This window comes from Hyperoodon ampullatus, assembly GCF_949752795.1.
Source record: "Hyperoodon ampullatus genome assembly, chromosome: 4".
NCBI lineage: Eukaryota > Metazoa > Chordata > Mammalia > Artiodactyla > Ziphiidae > Hyperoodon > Hyperoodon ampullatus.
In genome coordinates, this window is record NC_136917.1 from 36446158 (window position 1) to 36469451 (window position 23294).

At 57.2% G+C, this 23294-nt stretch overlaps 2 protein-coding genes across 3 annotated transcripts; both read left to right on the plus strand.

Annotated features, from left to right (window-relative positions):
- Positions 1 to 1746: 1746 nt before the first annotated feature.
- Positions 1747 to 20133, plus strand: CERS1 (ceramide synthase 1; the record flags this gene model as incomplete). 2 transcript variants are annotated; one of them, XM_079701664.1, is made up of 7 exons in its annotated part: positions 1747 to 1995; positions 4348 to 4507; positions 8917 to 9097; positions 11327 to 11488; positions 11927 to 12074; positions 12303 to 12412; positions 20091 to 20133. In XM_079701664.1, 7 exons carry the CDS (start codon positions 1747 to 1749, stop codon positions 20131 to 20133), a joined length of 1053 nt encoding a protein of 350 aa, XP_079557790.1. The 2 variants fall into 2 exon arrangements, with proteins under 2 accessions (XP_079557790.1, XP_079557791.1); XM_079701665.1 differs by lacking the exon at positions 20091 to 20133 and having other exon boundaries at positions 11372 to 11488; positions 12303 to 12416.
- Positions 20134 to 20474: 341 nt separating this feature from the next.
- Positions 20475 to 22248, plus strand: GDF1 (growth differentiation factor 1; the record flags this gene model as incomplete). The annotated part of the gene is made up of 2 exons (XM_079701663.1): positions 20475 to 20799; positions 21461 to 22248. 2 exons carry the CDS (start codon positions 20475 to 20477, stop codon positions 22246 to 22248), a joined length of 1113 nt encoding a protein of 370 aa, XP_079557789.1.
- Positions 22249 to 23294: the final 1046 nt, after the last annotated feature.

Genomic DNA, 23294 nt, shown 5'->3' on the forward strand with positions numbered 1-23294 from the left:
GACTGGACCTATGAGGGCATGTCCAGCAGGCCGGGACCCCTTAGCCCCCGTCTGCTTGCCACGCTGGCTGTGGCATTAGTTACCTTAACTGGACAGATGAACCCCTGCCCACATGGAGTGCACATTCAAAAATAATGAGTAAGAGGTACAGCAGGACAGATGGTGACAAGTGCCAAGGAGAAGACTGATAGGGGGATCAGGGAGGTGCAACAAGCAGGTGACATTTGTATAAAGCCTGAAGTTGGTGAAGGAGGAGCCCTGCCAATACCTGGGGGAACAGCATTCTAGGCAGAGGGAACAGCCAGTGAAAGACCCTGCGGCAGGACTGCTTGGGGTGTTGGAGAGCCACCTCCAGCTATGAGGCCAATGTGGCTGGAACGGAAGGAGAAAGATGGAGAGAGAAGGGCGTGAGGATAGGTTGTGAGTCACAGTGAGGAGATGGGCTTTTACTCTGCATGATGGGAGCCATGGAGGGTTGTGAGCAGAGGAGGAACAAGTAGATTTCCTCTGGCCTCTGAGCGGGGTAAGGAGGAGGCCGAGACACTAGGAAGGAGGCACAAGGGTGGCCGAGGGTCGCACAAGGGTGGCCGAGGGTCGCATAAGGCTGTACAGGTGCAGAGAAGTGGCTGGATTCTGGGAACATTTGAAGGTGGGGAGAATTGGATTGCTGCAGGACAGAGGGTGAGGGGAAGGAGGAGGGATGAGGGCCCCTTTGACCCCCCCTCTGTTTTCACCTGTGCACCTGAAGGTCAGGTCAGGCTGGTGGCCATATGGGACCCAGCCTGGCTCCTGCAGGGCCCACACTGATTCCTCCCACCTCGGAAGGCTGTGGGAGGACTCCTAGATGGGGAGAAGGGAGGGGCACGGCACAGGTGTGCGGGAGTCCCGGGGCTGGGATGACGGCTACCAGTGTCAGGCGAGACGATGTCCCCAAGAGGTGACCGGTGCCTTCGGTGATGGCCACTGGGGGCTTTGGACACAGGGCCTGGTCGGTGTATGGTGGAAGATCATGGGGGTGGTCCCAATGAAGTGGTGGTCTTGATCCAGCCTGAGTTCCTCCACGTGGGCACCCACTCCCTTGGCCTCCCTGAAGGCCTGTGTTAACCCGCTTCAGAGAGGCCTGCCAGGTCCTCAGGGTCACAGAGAGCAGCAGGTGGCCCTCAGGCGGGGGGATGGTGAGGCCTGAGTGGGGGACAGGGCGAGAAGCATGCTGGAGGGCCTGGGAAAGAGAGGATCGCTGGTCCTGGGCACGGCCTGCTGGTGCTCACCTTGCCCCATGTTGCGGACACAGCCTGGTGGGCTGAAGGAGCCCAGGATGGGCAAGGGCATCCAAGCGGGGACGAGGGATGGGGACACGGGGCCGCTCCGGCCCTACTCGGGTTTAGCTCAGGCGGGCGCCAGGCAGACACCCCCTCCACCCCCCGGTCGCCCCCCTCCCCCCTCCCCCGCGCCTGGGTTTCCTCCACTGGAAAATGAGCCAGATCGTTGGCCCGCCTCCAGGACGCGGCGCGACAACGCCAGGACTTGTACGCCCGAGGTCGCCGCTGCTGCCTCCGGGGGACCCAGCTCCTGCGCGCCCCGGCCCCGCGTCCCTGCGGGGCGGAGCTAGCGCTGGCCCCGCCCCTCCGTCCCACGGGCTACGGCCAGCGCGCCCCCGGCCCAACTGCGGCGCGTGACGCGGGGCGCGCGGCTCCGGCGGCCACCGTGGGCGGGCGCAGACCGCCGGGACGGCCGGGAGCGGACGGCATGGCGGCGGCAGGGACCGCGGCGGGGCCGGCGGCGCCTGAGCCCATGCCTAGCTACGCGCAGCTGGTGCAGCGCGGCTGGGGCAGTGCGCTGGCGGCGGCGCGGGGCTGCGCGGACTGCGGCTGGGGGTTGGCGCGCCGCGGCCTGGCCGAGCACGCGCACCTGGCGCCTCCCGAACTGCTGCTGCTGGCGCTCTGCGCACTCGGCTGGACCGCGCTGCGCTCGGCGGCCACTTCGCGCCTCTTTCGGGTCAGTGCTGCTGGGGGTTGGGACGTGGGGGTCCCGGGCTGTGGGGCCGTTATGTTAGGGAGTCCGGGGAGGGGACCCAGGGCCGCCGCGCGCCCCGTTATGTCTCCGCGGACCAGGGTGACTGGAACGTGGCGAGCCTCAGGGCTGGAGGAGCTCGGGACGCGGAATCTTGGGCCGCCGCTTGCCCCTCTGGGTCAGGGCGGGGTGGGGTTGCGAGTGGATGTGGGGGTGTGGCCGGGCTGTGGGAAGCCTGGGACGTGGGGACCCTGACAAGGGTAGGATGCTCAAGATGTGGGGGAACCGGTCCGGTCAGTGCGGGACAAGGGGGCCCCAGGCGGTGGGAGGGCCTTGTCTGCTGCGCACTCTTTCGGACCTAGCGGAGCTGGGGACAGAGGAGCGGAGGACACGGGCAGGGAAGGCTCGGCGCACAGGGGCTGCGTGTGCCTTGCGCCTCCGGGTCATTTGGGGCACGCTCGGAACCGGATCGGTGTCCGGGGTTGGTGCGGCGGCGGGACTGGCTCGTCCGCTGCGACCGGGAAGAGGCAGGAGCTGCCCAGTCGCTGCCGCTCGTCTGTCTGGAGTCAGCGCCACCCTCCGATCAAGGGATGCAAAGGCCTGGGCTCCCTGGCCACGCCGTGTTCGCAGCCTTTGGGGGAGGTGGCACGGCCTGGGTCTGCGAAGCTGGACTGTGCGGGCTCCAAGGGGTCGCCACCTAATTGCTCAGTTTCCGGCGAGCCTGGGAAGGCCACCTCCCCAGCTGGAGAGTGCCTGTGGGGGTGACATTGGCGCCTGGCCTCCCTCCCATCCTTGGGGAGGGGTCGCTGCTATGGGAGCTCGTTGGAAGGCGTTTGGGCTCCAAGCTTGGCTGTGACTTCCCTGAGGACCAGCTGGGGTCACTCCGCCCGTCTGACTGGAGGTGGCAGGGGGTGCAGGGACAGAGTGCCTGGAGCCAACAAAGGGGCCTTTCTCTTCTGGCTGGGCAGAGGCTGGCCCTTGTTAAGTCAGGGATGGGGTGTTGTCTGGCTGCCATTGTCCCCACTCCCACCCCCATATGACCCACATGGGGGTTAGAGACCCCAGCCACCACGCTGCTCCAGGGAGGGGGAGGCAGGCATGACTAGGGCCCCTCCGTAGGTGAGCCCTGGTCCCAATCTGGCTTTGTTGCTTCCCCCACCTTCCCAGTTTCCAGCTGGGCAGTGGGAGGTCCAGGAGGACGAGGGCCAGAGCCCAGGAGGGGGATATGGTTGCTCTGGGACCACCAGGGTGGAGCAGACTTCCTCCCCACGTTCCTGAGGGAGCTGGGTGGGGGACAGCAAGGTCACGGGCCCCTCACTTTTAGAATCCCCGGACGTCGGGCACTCACTCCAGTTCGTGGCTCGCCCTTCCCAAGAAACGGGCGGAGGGGCTGCCTCGTTCTCCAAAGCTCATCTTCTTGGCAGTCGTGTGGTTGCCAGGGGTTACCGGAGCTGGCTCTGGCTGTCTCCATGGCGACTGTTGGTGCTCCGGCCCCCTCAGCTTCGCCTAGGGGAGGGGGGCGGGGCTTGGCCGGCAGCTCTGGAGCCCCGCCCCCAGGGAGATTGAGGCTCTGCCCCCAGGACTCCAGGGGCGCTGGGCCCCTGAAATTCCTCCATGCCTCACCATTGCATGCTCCCACTTTTCTTGTCCCCTCCCTGCTGTCCCCTCAGGTCCCCCCATCTGCGATATCCTTTCCTTGACCCTCTTTCTTCCTCCGCCCCATCCTCTCTTCCTCTTCTCCCCTGAGTTCCCATGTCCTCCCCCACCTACCCACCCCATCTTCCCCAGCCCCCGTTCCTCTTTGGACTCCCCAATTCCTCCTCTGAGGCACTCCCTTCCCTCAAGTTCCTCCCCCGTGGGGATTGCTAGGGTTCCAGCCTCCCATGTTCCCCCGGATGCCCCCATATTCCCCTCCATGTTCTCTTTACAGGTTCACCCCCACAGCCCCTTCCAAGTCTTCTCTTTAATCCTTCTTCCTCTTTGTCATACCTCTAGCTCCCCCTGAGACCCCCCCCAAGCCCCCCAGTCCCCTGGACTGTCCCCACTGGTCTCCCTTGCTTTACACCCACGTGTCCCCCTCCTCCCCTCACAGCTTCCCCTCACGTTTCCTCCCAGGTCTCCCCCATCACTCCCCTCCCCTTGCGGCTGCGGCTGGACAGCTGGGCACTAAGTTTAGCCCTTGGCAGGTACACGTGGGCTCTGGTTACGTTCCAGGAGGCTGTGGGTACCGGGCCCGGCACTGCCTGGCCTGGGGAGTCCCTGGGCCTTGGTTTCCCTACCCTGGAACAGCGGCCCTTGGCCCCCAGTGCTGATGGCCGCCCGCCTTCTCACCCGTAGCCCCTAGCCAAGCGGTGCCGCCTCCAGCCTAGAGATGCCGCCAAGATGCCTGAGAGCGCCTGGAAGTTTCTCTTCTACCTGGGCGCCTGGAGCTACAGCACCTACCTGCTCTTCGGCACTGACTACCCCTTCTTTCACGACCCACCCTCCGTCTTCTATGGTAGGGGACCTGCCGGGATGGGGCAGGTTGGGGGAGGGCCCTGTTCTGAACTCAGAGAAGGGTACTGGAGAGTACCTTCAGTACTCTGAAGGGATGGGGGAGCTGGACACTCATCAGACATCCCATGCTGGATGTCTGCTCTGAGACAAGGGTGATGAAGGGGCCCTGGGGCCAGAAAAGGGGGCACCTGTCCCTGTCAGGACTCAGGGAAACATCCTAGAGGAGGGGATCCGTTGTGTGGGCCCAGGCAAGCAGTCCAACACGTGCAAAGGCCCTGGGGCTTGCATGAGCTTGATATTTGGGGACGAGAGGAGGATGGCAGGAGCTTGAGTTTCATCCTAAATGGGATGGGTTTGTGGATTATAAAAAACCACCTTCTGGCTGCCATGTGGAGACAGATGAACCTTGGGTAAGGAGGGGAGCTGGGCCCAGGGGTTAGGCAAGGGACCAATGTGGCTTGGACCAGCTTGGCAAGGAGATAAAGGTGGTGAAAGTGGCTGCATCCATTGATTGGATTCGACGTCGGTGTCATCAAGGCCTGAGCTCTGGGTGGGATGGGCAGGAATTTGACTGCACTGTCCTCTGTTACCAGCCAGCAGGCCGATGTAGAAAACTCAGTCTGTGATGAGGGGTCAGGCTTCTCTACTTTTGTGCTGACCACCCAGACCGTGTATCAGGGACACACATGGGCGTGTTTCCTGCCGTGTGATGTAAACATCCTGAGAGGGCTCCTGGTGGCACCAGGGAGCTGGGCACCCCTGCGCTGCACCTGTCTTATGACCATGCTGCCCACATGGCTACTTTTCCCGTGTAACACACGCACATTTCCCGTGTCATAAATCCCTAGAGGGGAGGTTTGAGCTGTCATTCAATTTTCCTTTATGAGAATGAACTGTAATTGAACTCTCTCTCTGTAATTGAAGTTTCGAGCATGGAGTTGCCTCTGGTTCCTGCTTATAAATGATGCTGTGATAGCACACTTGCAAGTTAGCTGCTTCTTTGCAGGCATGCTTATTGAGTACCTACTGTGTACCAGGTGCTGTGCTGACACAACTGTGAGTAGGCCAGAGAAAGCCCCCCACCCTTGTGTTTTGGGGTGACAGATCTGTTAACGTGAAATAGGAAATCTGTTAACGGTGATAGTGCAGATGAGAAAACTTGAGTGAGGAGAGGAGCATGGGATGTGGGGTGTCTAGGAGGTGGGGAGGAGGGCATTTTCTACAGGGATGGGGATAGTCCCACCAAAGGTGACTTTTGAGTGGGGACTGGGAGGAACCTGGGGCAGATGGGAAATGCAAAGGCCACTGTCGGACAGACACACTACTGGCTGATCAGAAGCAGCAAGGAGCCCAGTCAGGTGGGGTGGGAGCAGTGGGGGTCTCTACCATAGGGCCATGAGCAGAGGGGGGACGTTGACAGGACGACCTAAGTGTGGGGCTGAGAGTAGGAGCCGGTGTGCTCTGCCCAGGACAGGGCTGTGGTGGGGAGAGAAGTGGCTGATTTAAGAAATGTTTTGGGGCTTCCCTGGTGGCGCAGTGGTTGAGAGTCCACCTGCCGATGCAGGGGACACGGGTTCGTGCTCCGGTCCGGGAAGATCCCACATGCCGCGGAGCGGCTGGACCCGTGAGCCATGGCCGCTGAGCCTGCGCGTCCGAAGCCTGTGCTCCGCAACAGGAGAGGCCACAGCAGTGAGAGGCCTGTGTACCACAAAAAAAAAAAAAAAAAGAAAAAGAAAAAGAAAAGTTTTGAAAGCAGAATTGATAGGATTCACTGCCAAACCAGAGGTGGGTGTGAGAGAGAAGGAGGATGGGGCTGACGCCAGGGTGAGGCAGGTTTGGGGGAGACCAGGAGCTGGGTGTGGGATGCCCAGGTGGCTGATCCTGGAGATCGGGGAGGGGGATGAGGCAGGAGTGACATGGAGAGGCCAGAGCAGCAGGCGGGGTGTGCGTGGAGAGGAGGTTGGAGGTCCACAGACAGAGCCCGGCCCACCTCACCCTGCAACGTGCAGGGAGGTGCAGACGCAGCCCAGATGGGGAATTATCTGCTGCCCTCTTCCCTCTGCCCCAGATCTGGGGCCCAAAGCTGGAGAGGGGGTGCTTTCCACTGTAGCAATCTCGTCAGTGTGATAGGTGGAAAAGAGGGTGTCCCGTTTCCACAGAGGGTGCCTCCACGTCCCTTCCTTCTCAAGAGGGACAGAGACACTTGGCAGGTGTGGGGAGGCCCCCCTCTGCTGACTGCAGCACTGCCACGAGGCTGTGCACGGAACGTGGGGGGAGACCCAGCCAGGAGTGTGAGTTTTGCTACCGAGCCTTGGGGAGCCCTGGACGTGTTCAAGTCGGGGATGAGTGATCTGTCAGGTGTCTTTCATTTTTTTAAATTAGGTAAAATTTACATAACATAGAATTAACCATTCTATTTTATTTATTTATTTTTGGCCGCACTGCGCGGCTCGCTGGATCTTAGCTCCCCGACCAGGGATCGAACCCATGCCCCCTGCAATGGACGTGCGGAGTCCTAGCCACTGGACTGCCAAGGAATTCCCAGAATTAACCATTTTAGCCAGTCACAGAAACACAGATATTGTGTGATGCTACTTACGTGAGGCACCTAGGGTCGTCAAATCCATAGAGACAGAAGGTAGGATGGTGGGTGTCAGGGGCTGGGGAAGGGGGAACAGAGAGGGAGTGTCTAATGGGAACAGAGTTTCAGTTTTACAACATGGAAAAAGTTTTAGAGATTGGTTGCACAACAGTGTGAATATACCTAGTGCTACTAAACTTAAAAATGGTTAAGATGGTAAATTTTATGTTATATATATATTTTTACCACAACTTTTAAAAATTCACCATTTTAAAGTGAGCAATTCAGTGGCAATTAGCACATTCACAGTGTTGCGCAAGCACCGTGTCTATCTAGTTCCAGAACATTTCCATCATCCCCAAAAGGAGACCCGTCCCCATTAGCAGCTTGCCATCACCCCTCTCCCAGCCCCTGGCAACCATTAATCCGCTTTCTGTCTCTATGGATCTGCCTGTTCTGGACATTTCATATACATGGAATCATTGGTATGTGATTGCGTGTGCCCATTTGTGTCTGGCTTCTTTTACTCAGCATAATGTTTTTGAGGTTTATCCACATTGTAGTGTGTGTCAATGCTTCTTTCCTTTTTAGGGCTGCATAATATTCCACATTACGTGGATACATGAAACGTGGATTTACCACATTTTATGTACCCAGTCACCTGCTGATGGACATTTGGGCTGTTCCCCTTTTGATGATTGTGACTAGTGCTGCTGTGGACATGAGTATACAGGGGTCTCTTGAGTCCCTGTTTTCAGTTTCCTTGGGCACAGGCCAAGAGTGGACTTGCCAGATCATGGGGTCTGTGTATTCACAGCCATCGAGGCTGCTGTGGGGAGAATGGACAGTCGGGAATAGGCTCTGGAGGCCGGGAGAAGCTGGGGCAGCGCTAGGAGGAGATGGCGGTACCTGGACCAGGGTGGGGGCAGTGGGGGCAGGGCAAGTGAGTGGAGGTGGGGACCAAAGAGGGACCCCCAGATAGAGGTCCAAGTGGATCTCTGTTGCAGGCAGCACCAGGGTACAGACGAAGGGCTGAGGTGGCAGCATAGGAGGCATCTAGGGGATAGCTGGCCTCCAGGGGGACTTGAGGGTCTAGCTCCAGATCACTGAGGCTTGGAGGGGGAGGGACAGGAGACCGGGGATGGAGCCCGGGGAGGCCATTACGGGGGCTAGACAAAGAAGGAGCCGCAGACAGCAGGGCACAGTCTGGAGTTCTAGGTCAATTCGGGCAGAGTCCTTGGTGATGGACTGAGGAGGGGAGGTGGAGGTGGTGGGGGGAGCGATGTCCCCTGGGAAGGCACAAGGCCTGAGTGCGGGTGGCACATGTGTAGGGGCGGGGGGCAGGAGGTGGCCGCAGGAGGGGAGGTGGAGCCGGGCCCGCTCTGCAGGAGAGCCCGCACTCATGGGCATTGGAAAGTGTGTGATTTCTGCCTCAGCTGCTTGGCCGGCCCAGCAAGGCAGGTGGCAGCCTCCATCGGTTTGGGGATTTGCTGGGAGGGCAGCACCCAGGACCAGGTGTCTTGAGCGAGCCTGGTAAGAGAAGACGGGAAGGGGGCCTGGGGCACAGTTGGAAATTCTGCAAAGGACCAATTTCAGGGTAGGAGCACCTTTTTCTGTAGATCTAGAACTGTTCTAAAAAGTAATGCCTATTCATAAACAATGACGGGTGGAGAATGGGTAACAGAAAACCAGCGACCAGAACAGCTACAGAGACGGATGGCACGCCCAGCACGCAGAGGACCCATGCCCGGCTTGAGGGAGTGCTCAGGGTCGCCTGCGGGTCCCGGAGGCCCTGCAGGTCCCTGACGGCACGGTCTGGCCCTCCCCAGACTGGAAGACGGGCATGGCGGTACCACGGGACATCGCAGTTGCCTACCTACTACAGGGAAGCTTCTACGGCCATTCCATCTATGCCACGCTATACCTGGATGCCTGGCGCAAGGACTCAGTGGTCATGCTCATCCACCATGTGGTCACCTTGGTCCTCATTATCTCGTCCTACGCCTTCCGGTGAGTCCAGGAGGGGACAGGAGGGTGGAGGGCACTGGCATGAGCAGTGGCAAGAGGCTGGCATAGGGCAGAGGCTAATGCCTGGGTGGGGGGTATGGGGGTGTCTGTGGGAGAGGTTTCTGAAGAGAGATTCTGAAGTGATGGGGCAAAACAGGTGCAGAGAGGCACCACCCTGCCCCCACCCCATCTGTCCCCCTCCAGCTCCTCCTGGATGGCACCCTTGGCCAGGTCACAAAGCAAGTGTTTACTGAACACCTGCCATGTGGCAGGTGCTGCTGGGGGCACAGCCATGAACACAGTAGACAAAACATGATGTTCCAGAGCCCGCTGTGGCCACCGCACATGGTCATAGTGCTTCAAGGCAGAGCCTGTGCAAACCACAGCATGCTGTATGTATAAAAGCCACCCTGATTCCAAGGGTAAAGGAGAGTGAAAATATCTTGCAGTCCCTTTGTTATATCATTTACATGTTGAATGATGACATTTTGGATATACTGAGTCAATTGGAATATATTATTAAAATTAATTTTACCTCTTGCTATTTACTTTTTTTTTTTAATGTTGCTGATAGAAAATTTAAAACGAAATTGGGATTAGCAGATGCAAACTATTATATATAGGATGGATAAACAACAGGGTCCTACTGTATAGCACAGGAAACTATATTCAATATCCTGTGATAAACCATAATGGAAAAGAATATGAAAAAGAATATATATATGTATAACTGAATCACTTTGCTGTACAGCAGAAACTAACACAACATTGTAAAGCAATTATACTCCAATAAAGATATTAAAAAAATAAAAATTGAACATGGAAACTCAAAAAAAACATTTTTTTAAGAAAATTTAAAACGACATGTACAGCTCATATTCTGTTCATTTTTTTAAATTTAAATTTATTTTATTTATTTATTTTGGCTGCGTTGGATCTTTGTTGCTGCGCGCGGGCTTTCTCTAATTGTGGCAAGTGGGGGCTACTCTTCATTGCAGTGTGCGGGCTTCTCATTGCGGTGGCTTCTCTTGATGCAGAGCACGGGCTCTAGGCGCGTGGGCTTCAGTAGTTGGAGAATGTGGGCTCAGTAGTTGTAGCTCACGGGCTCTAGAGCACAGGCTCAGTAGTTGTGGTGCACGGGCTTAGTTGCTCTGCGGCATGTGGGATCTTCCTGGACCAGGGATCGAACTGTGTTCCCTGCACTGGCAGGCAGATTCTCAACCACTGCGCCACCGGGGAAGCCCCTCAAATTCTATTCTTGTTGGACTAGCTGTGCCCTCCAGCACAGTAGCTGCTGGCCACAGGTGGTCATGTCAACTTTAATTAAACTTAAATAAAATCACACATTCTGTACCTCAGCCCAGTATGTGGCTGGTGACTCCTGTATTGGACAATGCAGATTTAGAACATTCTTATCATTCTTGAAAATTTATTAGACAGCCCTGCTCTAGAGGGTAGAATCAGATAACAACCCCCCCACGCACAGAAAAAAAAACATGAAAGAAAAGAACTAACGGTTTGTTTGAAGGTGATCACTATGGAAAGTTCAAGTCGGAAGATAAGGACTGCAGAGGTGGTGAGGTTAGGTGGGGTGGTCAGGGGTGACAGGTGAGCCGAGACTGAAAGTTGGTGAAGGAAGGCTCTGGGAACACCAGGGATGTTAGGGGATGAGAACAGCCTGTGGCTGTCAGGAGGGCAGAGTGGCCATGAAGACGGTGACAGAGGTGCACATCTACATCCAGGCTGAACTCAGGCACCAAGCAGCTGTGAGGCGGAAGGGTGGATAGGGACGGGGCTCCAGCCTTCGTCAGATCCTGGTGGGGGTGCGGCCTTTCCCAGGCAAGTCTGCAGTTTGCAGCAGTGCTCAGTTTCAATGTACAAACCTGGGAGCATCAGTAAGGCAGTCATGTTTAAAGTGTGGGGTATCTGGGCACAGAATGACCCAGGCCTGTGAGGGTCAGGGGTCATGGAGGGTCAGAGGTCACAGAGATGAGGAAGGATCAGAGAGGGCACTTCCAGGGAGGTTCCTGAGCCTGGGTGTGGCTGCCACAGGACGGGTGCAGCCTGGGTGTTACTGCTGACCTAGCCCTGTGAGTGGGGGATGGGCAGGGCAGATGGGCCAGGGAGGACAGCCCTGAACAGACCCACGGGAGGGGTGGCCAAGGGGGCCTGTGCTTGGGAGCCTTGGTGCGGGTAGGGGTCCCAGGGTAACCAGTCCTCTCTCCTCCTCAGGTACCACAAGGTGGGCATCCTTGTGCTCTTCCTGCATGACATCAGTGATGTACAGCTGGAGTTCACCAAGCTCAATGTCTACTTCAAGTCCCGCGGAGGATCCCACCACCGGCTTCACGCCCTGGCTGCAGACCTGGGATGCCTCAGCTTCAGCCTCAGCTGGTGAGCCGGCAGGGGAGGAGACGGGGCCTAGTGGAAGGGAAGGGGACCTGGTGGAGGTAGGCGGGGCCAGGCCGGGAAGGAAGTGGGGCTTATGAGAGTGGGTGGAGCCAAGCAGGAAGGGGGTGGGTCCTGGTGAGGTGGGTGGAGGCTTGGTGAGGTGGGAGGGGCCAGATAGAGCCACGGCGACATGGGCGGGGCCTGGTGGGACAGCAGAGGGCGCGAGTTGGGAATAAGCAAGCTGGGCAGGAAAGGACAGAACAGGAATGGAGACAGCTGGGCAGGAATGAACAAGGGTCGGGTAAGGAGACATGGATGGGTGGGGATGTGCAGGGCAGATGGATGAGTCCAGACGGCACAGCACAGGGACCGGGGGGCAGGGAGGGGGCTCCCCTCCCCCTCTCCCCCACAGCCTCCTCGACCCGCCCCTCCCTCCTGCAGGTTCTGGTTCCGCCTCTACTGGTTCCCGCTCAAGGTCCTGTATGCCACGAGCTACTGCAGCCTGCGGTCGGTGCCTGACATCCCCTTCTACTTCTTCTTCAACGCACTCCTGCTGTTGCTCACCCTCATGAACCTCTACTGGTTCCTGGTGAGTTGGCGCTCACAACTCGCCACCCCCTTCTTCTCAGATGCCAGTCCTGTCCTGGTCCGCGTCCCCAAGGAGCGTTCCAGGTGCACGCCCTTCTCACGCACTCCCAGGGAGGAGGGGCATGTTAGGCAACGTGCAGAGGGCCGGCGGCAGGAGCCCCCAACCACCAGGAGGGCAGCGAGGTCGGGGACGGGGCTCTCTTCTCACCTGTGCCTTCCCCTCCCACAGTACATCGTGGCTTTTGCTGCCAAGGTGCTGACGGGCCAGGTGCGTGAGCTGAAGGACGTGCGGGAATATGACACAGCAGAGGCCCTGAGCCCCAAGCCCAGCAAAGCTGAGTGAGTGTGGAGGGGCCCCCAGCCCTAGTTCATTCCTTATCCACGTCTGTCTGATCGAGCGCGCTCTGTGGGTAGGCCCTGGAGACACGGCAGCGGATGAGGCTGATGCTGACGCTGCCCCCCCGGAGCCTGCATCCAAAAGAGAGACTGCAATAAAGGCATGGACGATATAGCGACAGAGTTAGATGCTGTCAGGACAGACAGCGAGGAAGGTGGGGGTAGAGAGGTGAGGGGTGAGAATCAGGGTCTCAGTGGTGGGAGCCGTGAGGGCCAAGCCCAGTGCTGAGGAGCAGCTGTTTTCCAGGCCTGACGGCAACCTCTAAGCAGGTGGCAGTGGAAGGGGGCGGTGAGGGGGTGCCATGGGCGGCCCAGGGAGCCCGGGCTCTGTTCGGGCTAATACTCCCTGGTCCAGCGGGGCAACCACTGGTCAGCCAAGCAGGAGATGGGGCCGGGGGTTCAGGCCCAGGTGGGAGTTGTAGGTATGACGAGCCAAAGGGGCCTCTTCGACCGTCCTGGAGGTAGAGGCCTCGGGACTGCCAGCCCTGGGATGTGAGCCAGATGGCGCCCAAAGCCCCTGGCCTGGAGGGGCCCCAGGAGTGAATGGAGGCAGGTTGGGGTGACCAGCAGGGTCCAAGATGTGCAGCGCCCCACAGTCAATGTGAGGAGTGGTTGAGCAGCAGTGAGATGGGGGCTGCTGAAGGCTCGCAGGGCACTCCCCAGCAGACCCTCTGATTTGGCCCCTGGGAGGTCATCAGTGACCAACCTGGGAAAGATGGTTTCGGGGAAGCAGTGAGCTCAGCGTGCAATGAAGTGTGGGTCAGAATGGGCAGGGAGGAGGATGAGAGAAGCAGAGATTTTTAAAAACTCTCCTTGAAAAACATGAGAAGGGGAGCAAAGAACTGGGGGAATTGCCAGAGCAGCCAAAAAGCCAGTGCCCAGGTTAGAGAGGAGTCAGGCAGTTGAGCAGGGATTGTGGACACAAGAGGGCTGGGCAGCAGGTGAGGTCACCCCAGTGGTCAGATCCCAACTCTGTTGTAGAACAACCAGACTTGCTTTGGATGTAGGTGAAACAGAAATAAAAAAATCAAAGATGACCCAAGACCTCTGGCTCCAGCTGCCATTTACCGAGATAGGACTCAGGGCAGGGCCATGTGCACTGGTGGGGGTAGGGGGTTGGGAGTCTAGTTTTGAGGGTGTCGGATTGTCGATGTCCAGCGAATGCGAGTTGGGAATTGCGCATAGAGATCGGTGAGGTCTCACCAAGGAGTCTGACCAACCCTCAGAGGCTTCCAGAAGAAGCAGTGATTAAAGAGAACTCCAGGGGTGAGGTTGGGGAGGCACCTGATTGGCTAAATTTAAAACTGAAAGACCTTTCTGCTGTAAAACAGTGAACTCCTAGAGATGTCCTTGTAAATGCAGAGCCCAAGGCAAAGAGCAGGCCAGACCACCCAGCTCCACCCTGCTCCCCGCTCTGTCTCCCCCAAGAATGTCCAGCCAGAATGTGAGTTGGGAGGCTGGCGCCTCCAGCCCCAAATGACAGCATTCCCACTAGGATGGCAAAGAACAAACTCCATACAGAAATGACAGGGGACTGGGGACACGCTGCCATGGTTGGCCCCATGGGCACCACCCGCAGAACCTGGTCCCTAAGGATGGCTAGAGTTAGCACAGTTGGGTATAAAACAAGATGGGATAAAAAGCAATGAGAATGTGGAATGTGCCACAAAAGAGCTGGTCAGGACACCTCAAAATCGTCAGGTCATGGAAAACAAGAGACTGAGGAACCGTCTCGGCTCAGATTGACTGAATGCAATGTGGGATCCTGGACCAGAAAAGGGACATCTGTGGAAAAACTGGTGAAATTCAAATAAAGTCTATGGTTTAGCTCATAGCAATGTTCTAGCGTTGGTTTCTTAGTTGTGATAAATGCACTGTGGAGATACAAAATGTTAACGTTCGGGGAGACTTGGGCAAGGGCTGCCCTGGAGCTCTTTATGCCACCTCTGCAAATCCAAAATTATTCTGAAATGAAAAGTTTATTAAAAATGTAAAAGGCGGGCCTCCCTGGTGGCGCAGTGGTTGAGAGTCCGCCTGCTGATGCAGGGGATACGGGTTCGTGCCCCGGTCTGGGAGGATCCCATATGCCGCGGAGCGGCTGGGCCCGTGAGCCATGGCCGCTGAGCCTGCGCATCCAGAGCCTGTGCTCCGCAACGGGAGAGGCCACAACAGTGAGAGGCCCGCGTACCGCAAAAAAAAAAAAAAAAAAAAAATGTAAAAGGCACGAGAGACCATCAAAAATAGCATTGGATGTTAAATATATTTCTTTCCTAGGGCTGCCGTAACAACGTACCACAAACTAGGGGGCTTAAAACAACAGAGGTTTATTCTCTCACAGTTCTAGAGACCAAAAGCCTGAAATGAAGGTGTCAGCAGAGCCACTCTTGCTCTGAAGGTCTAGGGGAGGATCCTTCCTTGCCTCTTCCAGTTTCTGGGGGTTCCAGATGTTTTTTGGCTTGTGGCTGCATCACTCCAATCTCCATTTCCTGTCTTCACATGGTCTCTTCTCTCTGGCTCTTTTCTCTTATAAGGACATTTGTCATTGGATTTAGACCACTATGATCTCATCCCAAATTCCTTCACTTAATTACATCTACAAAGACTCTTTTTCCAAACAGAGTCACAGTCACAGTTCTAGAGATTAGGATGTGGAGATATCCTTTTAGGGACCACCATTCAACCTATTATATATGTTAAGTCTCCAACGATTAGATACAGCTGAAAAGAGAATCAGTGAATTGAAAGCTGCGGAGAAATTACCTAGGATGCAGCCTAAACAAATGGAAAATATGACAGCTAGAATAGTAAGAATTATGTGGCTGAGTCCTAATAGGAGATAGATAGGGAGAGACAACATGAGAAGACATAATGCTGAGAATTTTTCCAGAAAGTGACAAGACATAAATCATAAGCAGGATGAATACAAAGGCATCCGGGCCCCAAACACATCATAGTGAAATGTGAAACAGCCACAGAAAAGAAGAGATGACCTACGAAACAGTGACAGACTAACAGCAACAAGGGAAGCTGGAAGACTGGAGTCAGATATCACCTCAAATGCTGAAAGGAAGTAACAAGAAACCGGGACTCTTATACACAACTTTAAAAACAGTTACTCAAGAGAAAGGATACCTGTTGGCTTGCATGAGATCCTGGGTTTGGTCCCCAGCATCCCCCGCCCCCAAAAAAAAGGATATCCACAGGAACAAAAACTAAGAAGGCTTACCATTCACAGATCTTCTCTAGGAGAATATTTCAGAAAACTACCCCAAGAGATCAGCAGAGAAATTGATACATATCTGGGTAAAATTTTTTTAAATGCCTAATTTGAGAGATTTTTTAAAATTAGAGCTGAAATATTTATATTATTGAAACAGGATTGGTGGCTTTGCATTTTGCAGGAGGGTAGGGCATTACCTTTGGGCTATATTGAGTATTTATGTTAACACTATTAGGGTGTAGAGGGGAGAATGGAACCAAAAACAGGTACAACAAAGTGAAAGCAGGAAAGGAAAGCTAGAAAAAGCAGGGTAAAGTAATGCAGAATGAGGGTAGAATCTCACATATTGGGCATGCAAATAAATACACATGGAATAATCATGACAATGACGAGACTGGGCTTTTAAATAAATCCACCTCTGACCTGGTTAAAAGACTTCAGCTCCAGGATAAATAAAAGTTGTAAGTAAAAAGACAGGAGGAGAAAGTCAGGTGTAATTTTTGATGTGAAAGAATAAGCATGATGCAGCCCTAAACCGTGGCGAGATGGGACCACAGGAGGTAAAGTCCATGCTCCTCATCAGGCAGCTCCGAAGCAAGAATAGATGTTCTTTTTAAGCACAGGAACACTTCTCAAAATTGAAAAAAAACAGGGGCAACCTCAGTTGCTCAGAACCAGGATCGTGCAGACCATGTATGATGAAAATGCAGTTAGATTTGAAAACAGTAAAAAAACAATGACTGAGAACCACTTTGAAGGACCCCGGAGTGGAGAATAAATCGAGTGGCAAAGCAGCACTGAGGCCTTCTTTGCTCCTGCTGGTTCTCTCTTCTGAACCCCCCTCCGTGGGGCCCCTCCTGGACCTCTGTCTTCGGCCCCCTGCAGTGGCCCCTGCACCCTGGTCACGACCTCGGTCTGAAGCTCCCATCATTCTCTTGGGCTGCTGGGACCGCCATCCATCAGGGGCCGTCACCCCGCTCTGGGTCTGCTGACCTGCCCGAGGCTACCCCACCCCTCCATACACCGGCTTTCTCCTCCGTGACACTCTCAGCTGCCCCCGCTGTATCTGAAGAGCCACGACCCGCACATCTGGTCCTCGCTGCAGCACTAACGGGGGCCAGGGGTCCTCAGCGATGCCTGGGCAGTGCCTGATCTCCTGAGACTCTTCCTTCTCCTCGGCCACCAACTGTCCTCACCATTGTCCCCTCACTCGATGACTTGGCCTCCGTGTCCCCAGGAAAACAGGGGTAGCCGGATGAGGACATCCACCCTCTAGTGCTGGCTGGCTGCTTTGGTAGATGGTCCGTCTCCCTCTGAGGCCCCCGTCCCAGGCCACCGACGGTCCACCCCTTTGCCTGCTCAGGGACATTCTGATCAAGAAGAGAAACCTCCTCTCTCTGCCCCGCTTTACAGCACAGCACCCCCTTCCCCTCCCTTCTCGAACCCAGCTCCCTCTGGGGTCTTCCCCCCACCACCCCGAGACCACTCCTGTCCGCTCCGCTGATGCTAAACAAATCTGGTGGTCACTCCCCCTCGCCTTTTTTTGAAGTTTTATTGAGATGGAATTCACACACCATGCAATTTGCCCATTTGCCGTGTAGAAGTCAATGTTTTTAGTCCATTCACAGAGTTGTGAAACCATCACTGCGGTTTTAGAACATTTTTGTCACCCCCGCAAAAGGAACCCCATACCCAACCCAACCCCTCCTTTTGCAATCGCCAGTCTGCCTCTTCTCCCTGCTTCACTTTCTTTTTTTTTTTTTTTTTTAATATTTCTTTATTTACTTGGTTGCACTGGGTCTTAGTTGCAGCTCGCAGTCTCCTTAGTTGCGGCACATGGGCTCCCGCTCCACGTCTGGCCTCCCCCTCTCCCAGGGCCCTTTCACTTAAGCCACCCCGACTTCCAAGTTTCTCTCCCAGCTCACAGTGCTTCTCTGAGTGCCATTGTCTGTGTCAGTGTCTGCTTGACATTCCAAGCACCTTCTAAATATCCAGAATCAACCCCCATTCCCACCGCAAACTACCTCTCGTGAACATTTGTCCATCGCAGTTGATGGCAACTCAGGATGAAAAACCTTGCAAAACCCTAGGGAGCCCCCCTTCTCTCCCTCTCCTCCTTATCCTCAAGGAAACATCCAGAATCCACCGGAGTCTCTGCCTGCCCACATGTCCCTGCAGCTTCCACCCTCGTCCTGATTTTCTCTTTCCCGCTGTGGTGCACTGAGACGAAAAAGTGTAAATCTGATTCTGCAGAGAGGCCATCTTCCCCTAGTTGGGTACTCCCCTCCCCCGCAAATACACTGTTTTTGAGGAGGGAGGGGGCACTTGGAAGCTTGTGCAGAAAAACAAACCAGAATCACCACAGGAAAGCTCTGATAAAGAGGCACAGGGCAGGGGTACGGATCCTTGGAGGTATTAAACCGTCTGTGGAAGTATAGGAATTAAAACAGTGGGAACAGAGCTGAGCCCATCAAACTTTAGCAAAGAAGGATCCCGGGAGGGAAGGAAGAACTAACTGTCAATGGGACGCTTGCTTGGTAGCCATCTTTATCTCGCATGAGCCCCCAGTGCAAACTCCCAAAGCATCAAAGATGTTGATGCAGAAATGGAAGCTGTGAAATCAAACGAGTCAAAATGAGAGACTGTGCCGTCCAGCAACTAAACTATGAGAAGACTCAAGAAGCTGGGAACCCCACCTCTGTCTAAAAGACCAACAGGCAAAGCTGAAGATATAGGACAGATGGGAGGTCCACGGGGGGCTTATCTCTGATCTCCCAGATAAAGGGCTCCCGCGGTGGCAGCGAGAGAAAGCAGCAGCCCACGGAGAAGTGGGCCGGTGGGGGGAGGTGTGCTCCCAGGAAGGGGCATCCAGTGGCTCCAGCCCCAGGGAAGAGCGAACTAAAGTGACTGAGACCATCTTCTCCAGGAATGTCTTTACATTCTCATATGGAATGGTCTCTGAGCTAGAGTGCTCCACAAACCAAAGGGCTGCAGGGTACAGTAATGCACATATGCTAGTATCTGAGGATACACAGAAGTCAAAGGGTGGTAGATCCCTAGGAGCTGCTCGGTTGAACTGTGAGTTTTCTATGCTTTCTGAGGTCTAGATCGTGAGAATATATTACTGGCTCGGAAAACTTAACACAGTTGTGCATAAACTAGACTGTAGAATTCACTTCAGCCGAGACTGATGGACCATGTGCAAAGGCACGAAGAGTTCTCATACGTGGGAATGGGAATGGTCAATGGCCGTGACCATAAGACTGCGGGGAGATGCTGTCTTGACATCAGCAGGCTGGCCAGTTAAACAGGACACAACACCGAGCAAGTGATGGCAGTGGCGGTGAGGAGCAGGGGTAGACCTGTTGAGTCCAGTAAGGTGGGCCTGGGCAGATCCCCAGGGCGTAGGTCCCCTCCCAGTTGGAAGCCCAGAAACCTGCCACTAACACAGGCAGGGAAGATGGAATTAAGGAGAGCATCAGTGCACATGGGAGCGATCTCGGTGGCACATTTTTGGAAAATTGAGGTGCAGGAGAAGACATCTTTTTTAAAAAAATTATTTATTAATTTATTTATTGGCTATGTTGGGTCTTCATTGCTGCGTGTGGGCTTTCTCTAGTTGCGGAGAGCGGGTGCTACTTTTCGTTGTGGTGCGTGGGCTTCTCAGAGCGCAGTCTCAGTAGTTGTGGTGCACGGGCTTAGTTGCTCCGCGGCATGTGGGATCCTCCGGGACCAGGACTCAAACCCGTGTCCCCTGCATTGGCAGGGGGGTTCTTAACCACTGCGCCACCAGAGAAATCCCGAGAAGACATCTTTATAGACAGTTTGAAATATGCAAACCATGAACGTTGTTTAGACGTTAGGGGTCTTTCTCTGGGATCTTACAGTACTGATTCGTCTTAAAACACTACATAACTTGTTTTAAGGACATGGAAGCAAAGTAGGGGCTGTGGCAGGTGTAGACAGAGGGCAGTGGATGGAGAATCATGGGCTGGGAAGCCTTTCCTGGTAGGGCCATTGTAGTTGGGGAGGAACTGGCCAGAGCCCCCGGTGGGATCGCCGGGGGCTCTGGCCAGTTCTGCCTCCCTGGGAGAGGAGGAGGATAAAGTGCTGGTCCAGGTGCAGGCGATGGGCTTAAATCAGGCAGAGGTTGGTAGGTGACTTTTGCCTTCCAGCAGCCGCGGGTGGCCCAGGGGGGAGGGGAGAGGAGGGTTTAATTGTGGGAAGGAGCAGGGACCACTTGCCCAGCAGGCAGATGGCAGGGTCTTTTGGCCTTGTGGGCTGGGAGGAAGAATGGGGCGGAGCTGGGAAAAGGAGGGCAAGGAGGGCGGGACGGTGGTGGGAGGCGCTACGTGGTGGCGTGGGGTCCCTAGGCTAACCTGGGCCGGTTCTGGCTCGCAGGAAGCCGCTGAGGAATGGACTGGTTAAGGACAAGCGCTTCTGAACCCCTCGACCCCGGCCCCGCCGCCCAGGACCCAGCCCCACCCAACCTCGCCCTCGGGGACCAGCCACGCGGCTCCCCCATTCGCCCCCTGTACCCTGGCCCTATCAGGCTCCGCCCCCGCCCCAACCCACCCCGCCCTGGCCACTCCCGGGGCCCCTGCGCCGCCCCCTCGAGACCCCGCCCCCGTGATTGGTCCCTATTCGACTTCAGGATCGCGGCCACGCCCCCCGAGACCCTGACCTGGCCCAGGTCTCTCCAGGGACCCCGGTCCCGCCCCCAGCCCGCAGGTCCCGGAGCCCAGCAGCCCCTGAGCACTCGCCCGGCCGCCGCCTGTGACGAAGATGCCACCGCTGTGCCGGCGTCCGGGCCGCCGCGTCCTTCTTCTCCTACTGGCCATGCTGCTGCCCTCGTCACCCCCGGCCCGCGCCCCCGCGCCCCCGGGCCCTGCCGCCGCCCTACTCCAGGCTCTCGGGTTTCCCGACGTGCCCCGGGGCGCCCCCAAGTCCCGGCCCGTACCCCCTGTCATGTGGCGCCTGTTCCGCCGCCGGGACCACCAGGAGGCCAGGGCGGGCCCTCGGAGGACGCCCCTGGGGGCCACCCTGCGGCCGTGCCACGTGGAGGAGCTGGGGGTCGCCGGAAACATCGTGCGCCACGTCCCGGACCGCGGTGAGTGGGGTCTGCCCTGGGGGCGTGGGTCTGGGAGGCCGATACCCCGCTGGGCGCCCCGAGCCCGCCACGAGCCTCCAGCGGCGCGTGAGGAAGGCCGGAGAGCCCTGAGGGTCCCCACCCGCTCCGTCCAGCCCGCAAGCAACCTGGGCGTCTGAACTCCCTCAGCTCCTCCGCGTGGACACCTGCCGGGACAGGGGATGGGGTGGGGGAGTGGTCCGAAGGCCAGGCTCCCTTGCACCGAGCAGGGCCCCTTGCTTGCAGCTGAAGCCCTGCCCCCACTCCATCCCACCCCCTCTGCCGCTTCACACCACTTGATGTCCTCCTGCAGATGCCACCCGCCCTAGCATCGCTTCCCCACTGCCCCCATGCGTTCGCTCATTCCCCCCCCCCTCACCTCCCCACCCCCGCCTATGTCCCCAACGGCGGGCTGGCCGCCCTACACTGGTCGGGGCCTCTTCCTTGCAAGTGATGCCCTGCCCCCACTCCATCTCCCTCACCCACCGCCGCTTCACACCATTTGACGCCTTCTAACAGATGGTGCGCCCCCCAGCTCCGGTCGCTCACCTTCCCCCGCTGTCCCCAACCGAGACCCCTTCGCGGGCCGATCGGCACCGAGTGGGGACCCAGCGCCAGCCGAGCCCTCTCCCTTCCTCCCCAGGCGCGGCCGCCCGGCCCCCGGAGCCCGCCTCAGCTGCGGGACAGTGCCCTGAGTGGACCGTCGTCTTCGACCTCTCGGTCGTGGAGCCAGCCGAGCGCCCGAGCCAGGCCCGCCTGGAGCTGCGCTTCGCGGCTGCACAGGCGACGGCGGAGACGGCGGGCGGATGGGAGCTGAGCGTGGCGCCGGCGGGCGCGGGCCCTGGGCAGGTGGTGCTCCGCCAGGCGGTGCCCTCCCTGGGAATGCCGGTGCGCGCCGAGCTGCTGGGCGCCGCCTGGGCCCGCAACGCCTCGGCACCGCGCAGCCTCCGCCTGACACTGGCGCTGCGTCCCCGGGACCCCGCCGCCTGCGCGAGCCTGGCCGAGGCCTCGCTGCTGCTGGTGACCCTCGACCCGCGCCTGTGCCACCCCCTGGCCCGGCCGCGGCGCGAAGCCGAGCCCGCAGTGGGCGGCGGCCCCGGGGGCGCGTGTCGCGCGCGGCGGCTCTACGTGAGTTTCCGCGAGGTGGGCTGGCACCGCTGGGTCATCGCGCCACGCGGCTTCCTGGCCAACTACTGCCAGGGCAAGTGCGGGCTGCCCGCCGCGCTGTCCGAACCCGGCGGGACGCCCGCGCTCAACCACGCGGTGCTGCGTGCGCTCATGCACGCGGCCGCCCCTAGCGCCGCCGCCGGCCTGCCCTGCTGCGTGCCCGCGCGCCTGTCGCCCATCTCCGTGCTCTTCTTCGACAACAGCGACAACGTGGTACTGCGGCACTACGAAGACATGGTGGTGGATGAGTGCGGCTGCCGCTGACCGGGGGCGGGCGGGCGGGAGGGGGCAACAATAAACACTGCGTGGTCCGCTCTGCTGTCTTCTCGGGTCTTGTCACCTGGGAGTGGGGAGGGAAGCATCTATGTCCATCACCATGGTGGGTGAGAGTCCTACAGTGACGCCGCCGGCCCAGCCTTCCCAGAACCCATCTCTAGGGGGCCCAACATCTATCTAACGTACACAGGCCCCAGGAGCTGACCCTGCGTAGGCCCAGCTTCCCCCACTCCAGTCCCTGCTGCACAGGTTTGGCCCGTCTCAGCTTTGCCGTGGAGGTGGCCCCGAATCCCCCACCCCCAACCAGGCAGAACCCCCTGTAATTATCCAGCCCCAGTGTGAATGCAGAGCTGTTTATTAAGAGTTTATTGGTGACAAAAGAAGTTAAAACAAATTGACCGAAAATCAAAAAGTTACATTGCCTTGGTACAGATGCTTGATTTGGGGGACTCATAGCAACTGTTGCTAAGGTGGAGAAAAAAGCAAACAGCACAAAGCAGAGGCAAAGCATTCCAAGGAACAGAACAGGGTGGGTGGGTGTGTCACCCATGGGAACAGTGCACAAGGGGTCATAGCAAAAACCTATCCAAGCTCTATGCAGCTACCAAAAGAAGTGGGAACCGAAAGCACTACAGCAATGGTAATAAATAAGAGGCCTTGCCAGAAGGAAGGTGGCCTGTGTGTCCCCCATCTCTCCCATGTACCAGCTGGAATCTGGAGGCTTTGGGATAAGGCACATAGGGAGGGGGATGCTGGGGGTCAGGGTCATCAGGGCCCGGATAGGCAGGGTTAGGGTTAGACAATCCCCAACTAGATCCTGCCAGGGAGGCTAATCCCCATCACGGTGTGCGAAGAGCTGGGGGTGACTCCACCAGCAACAATAAATGCAAGTTGCAACCCAGACCCAGGCAGAGGCCCCTTGTACCACGTGATGTGACAACTCCTTCAAGCCCTTCGGCACAGAACCAACTTATTCGTATTCCTTTTCCCCGCCAAAGTTAAAATGACCCCACCTCATCAAAACTATGCCCGCA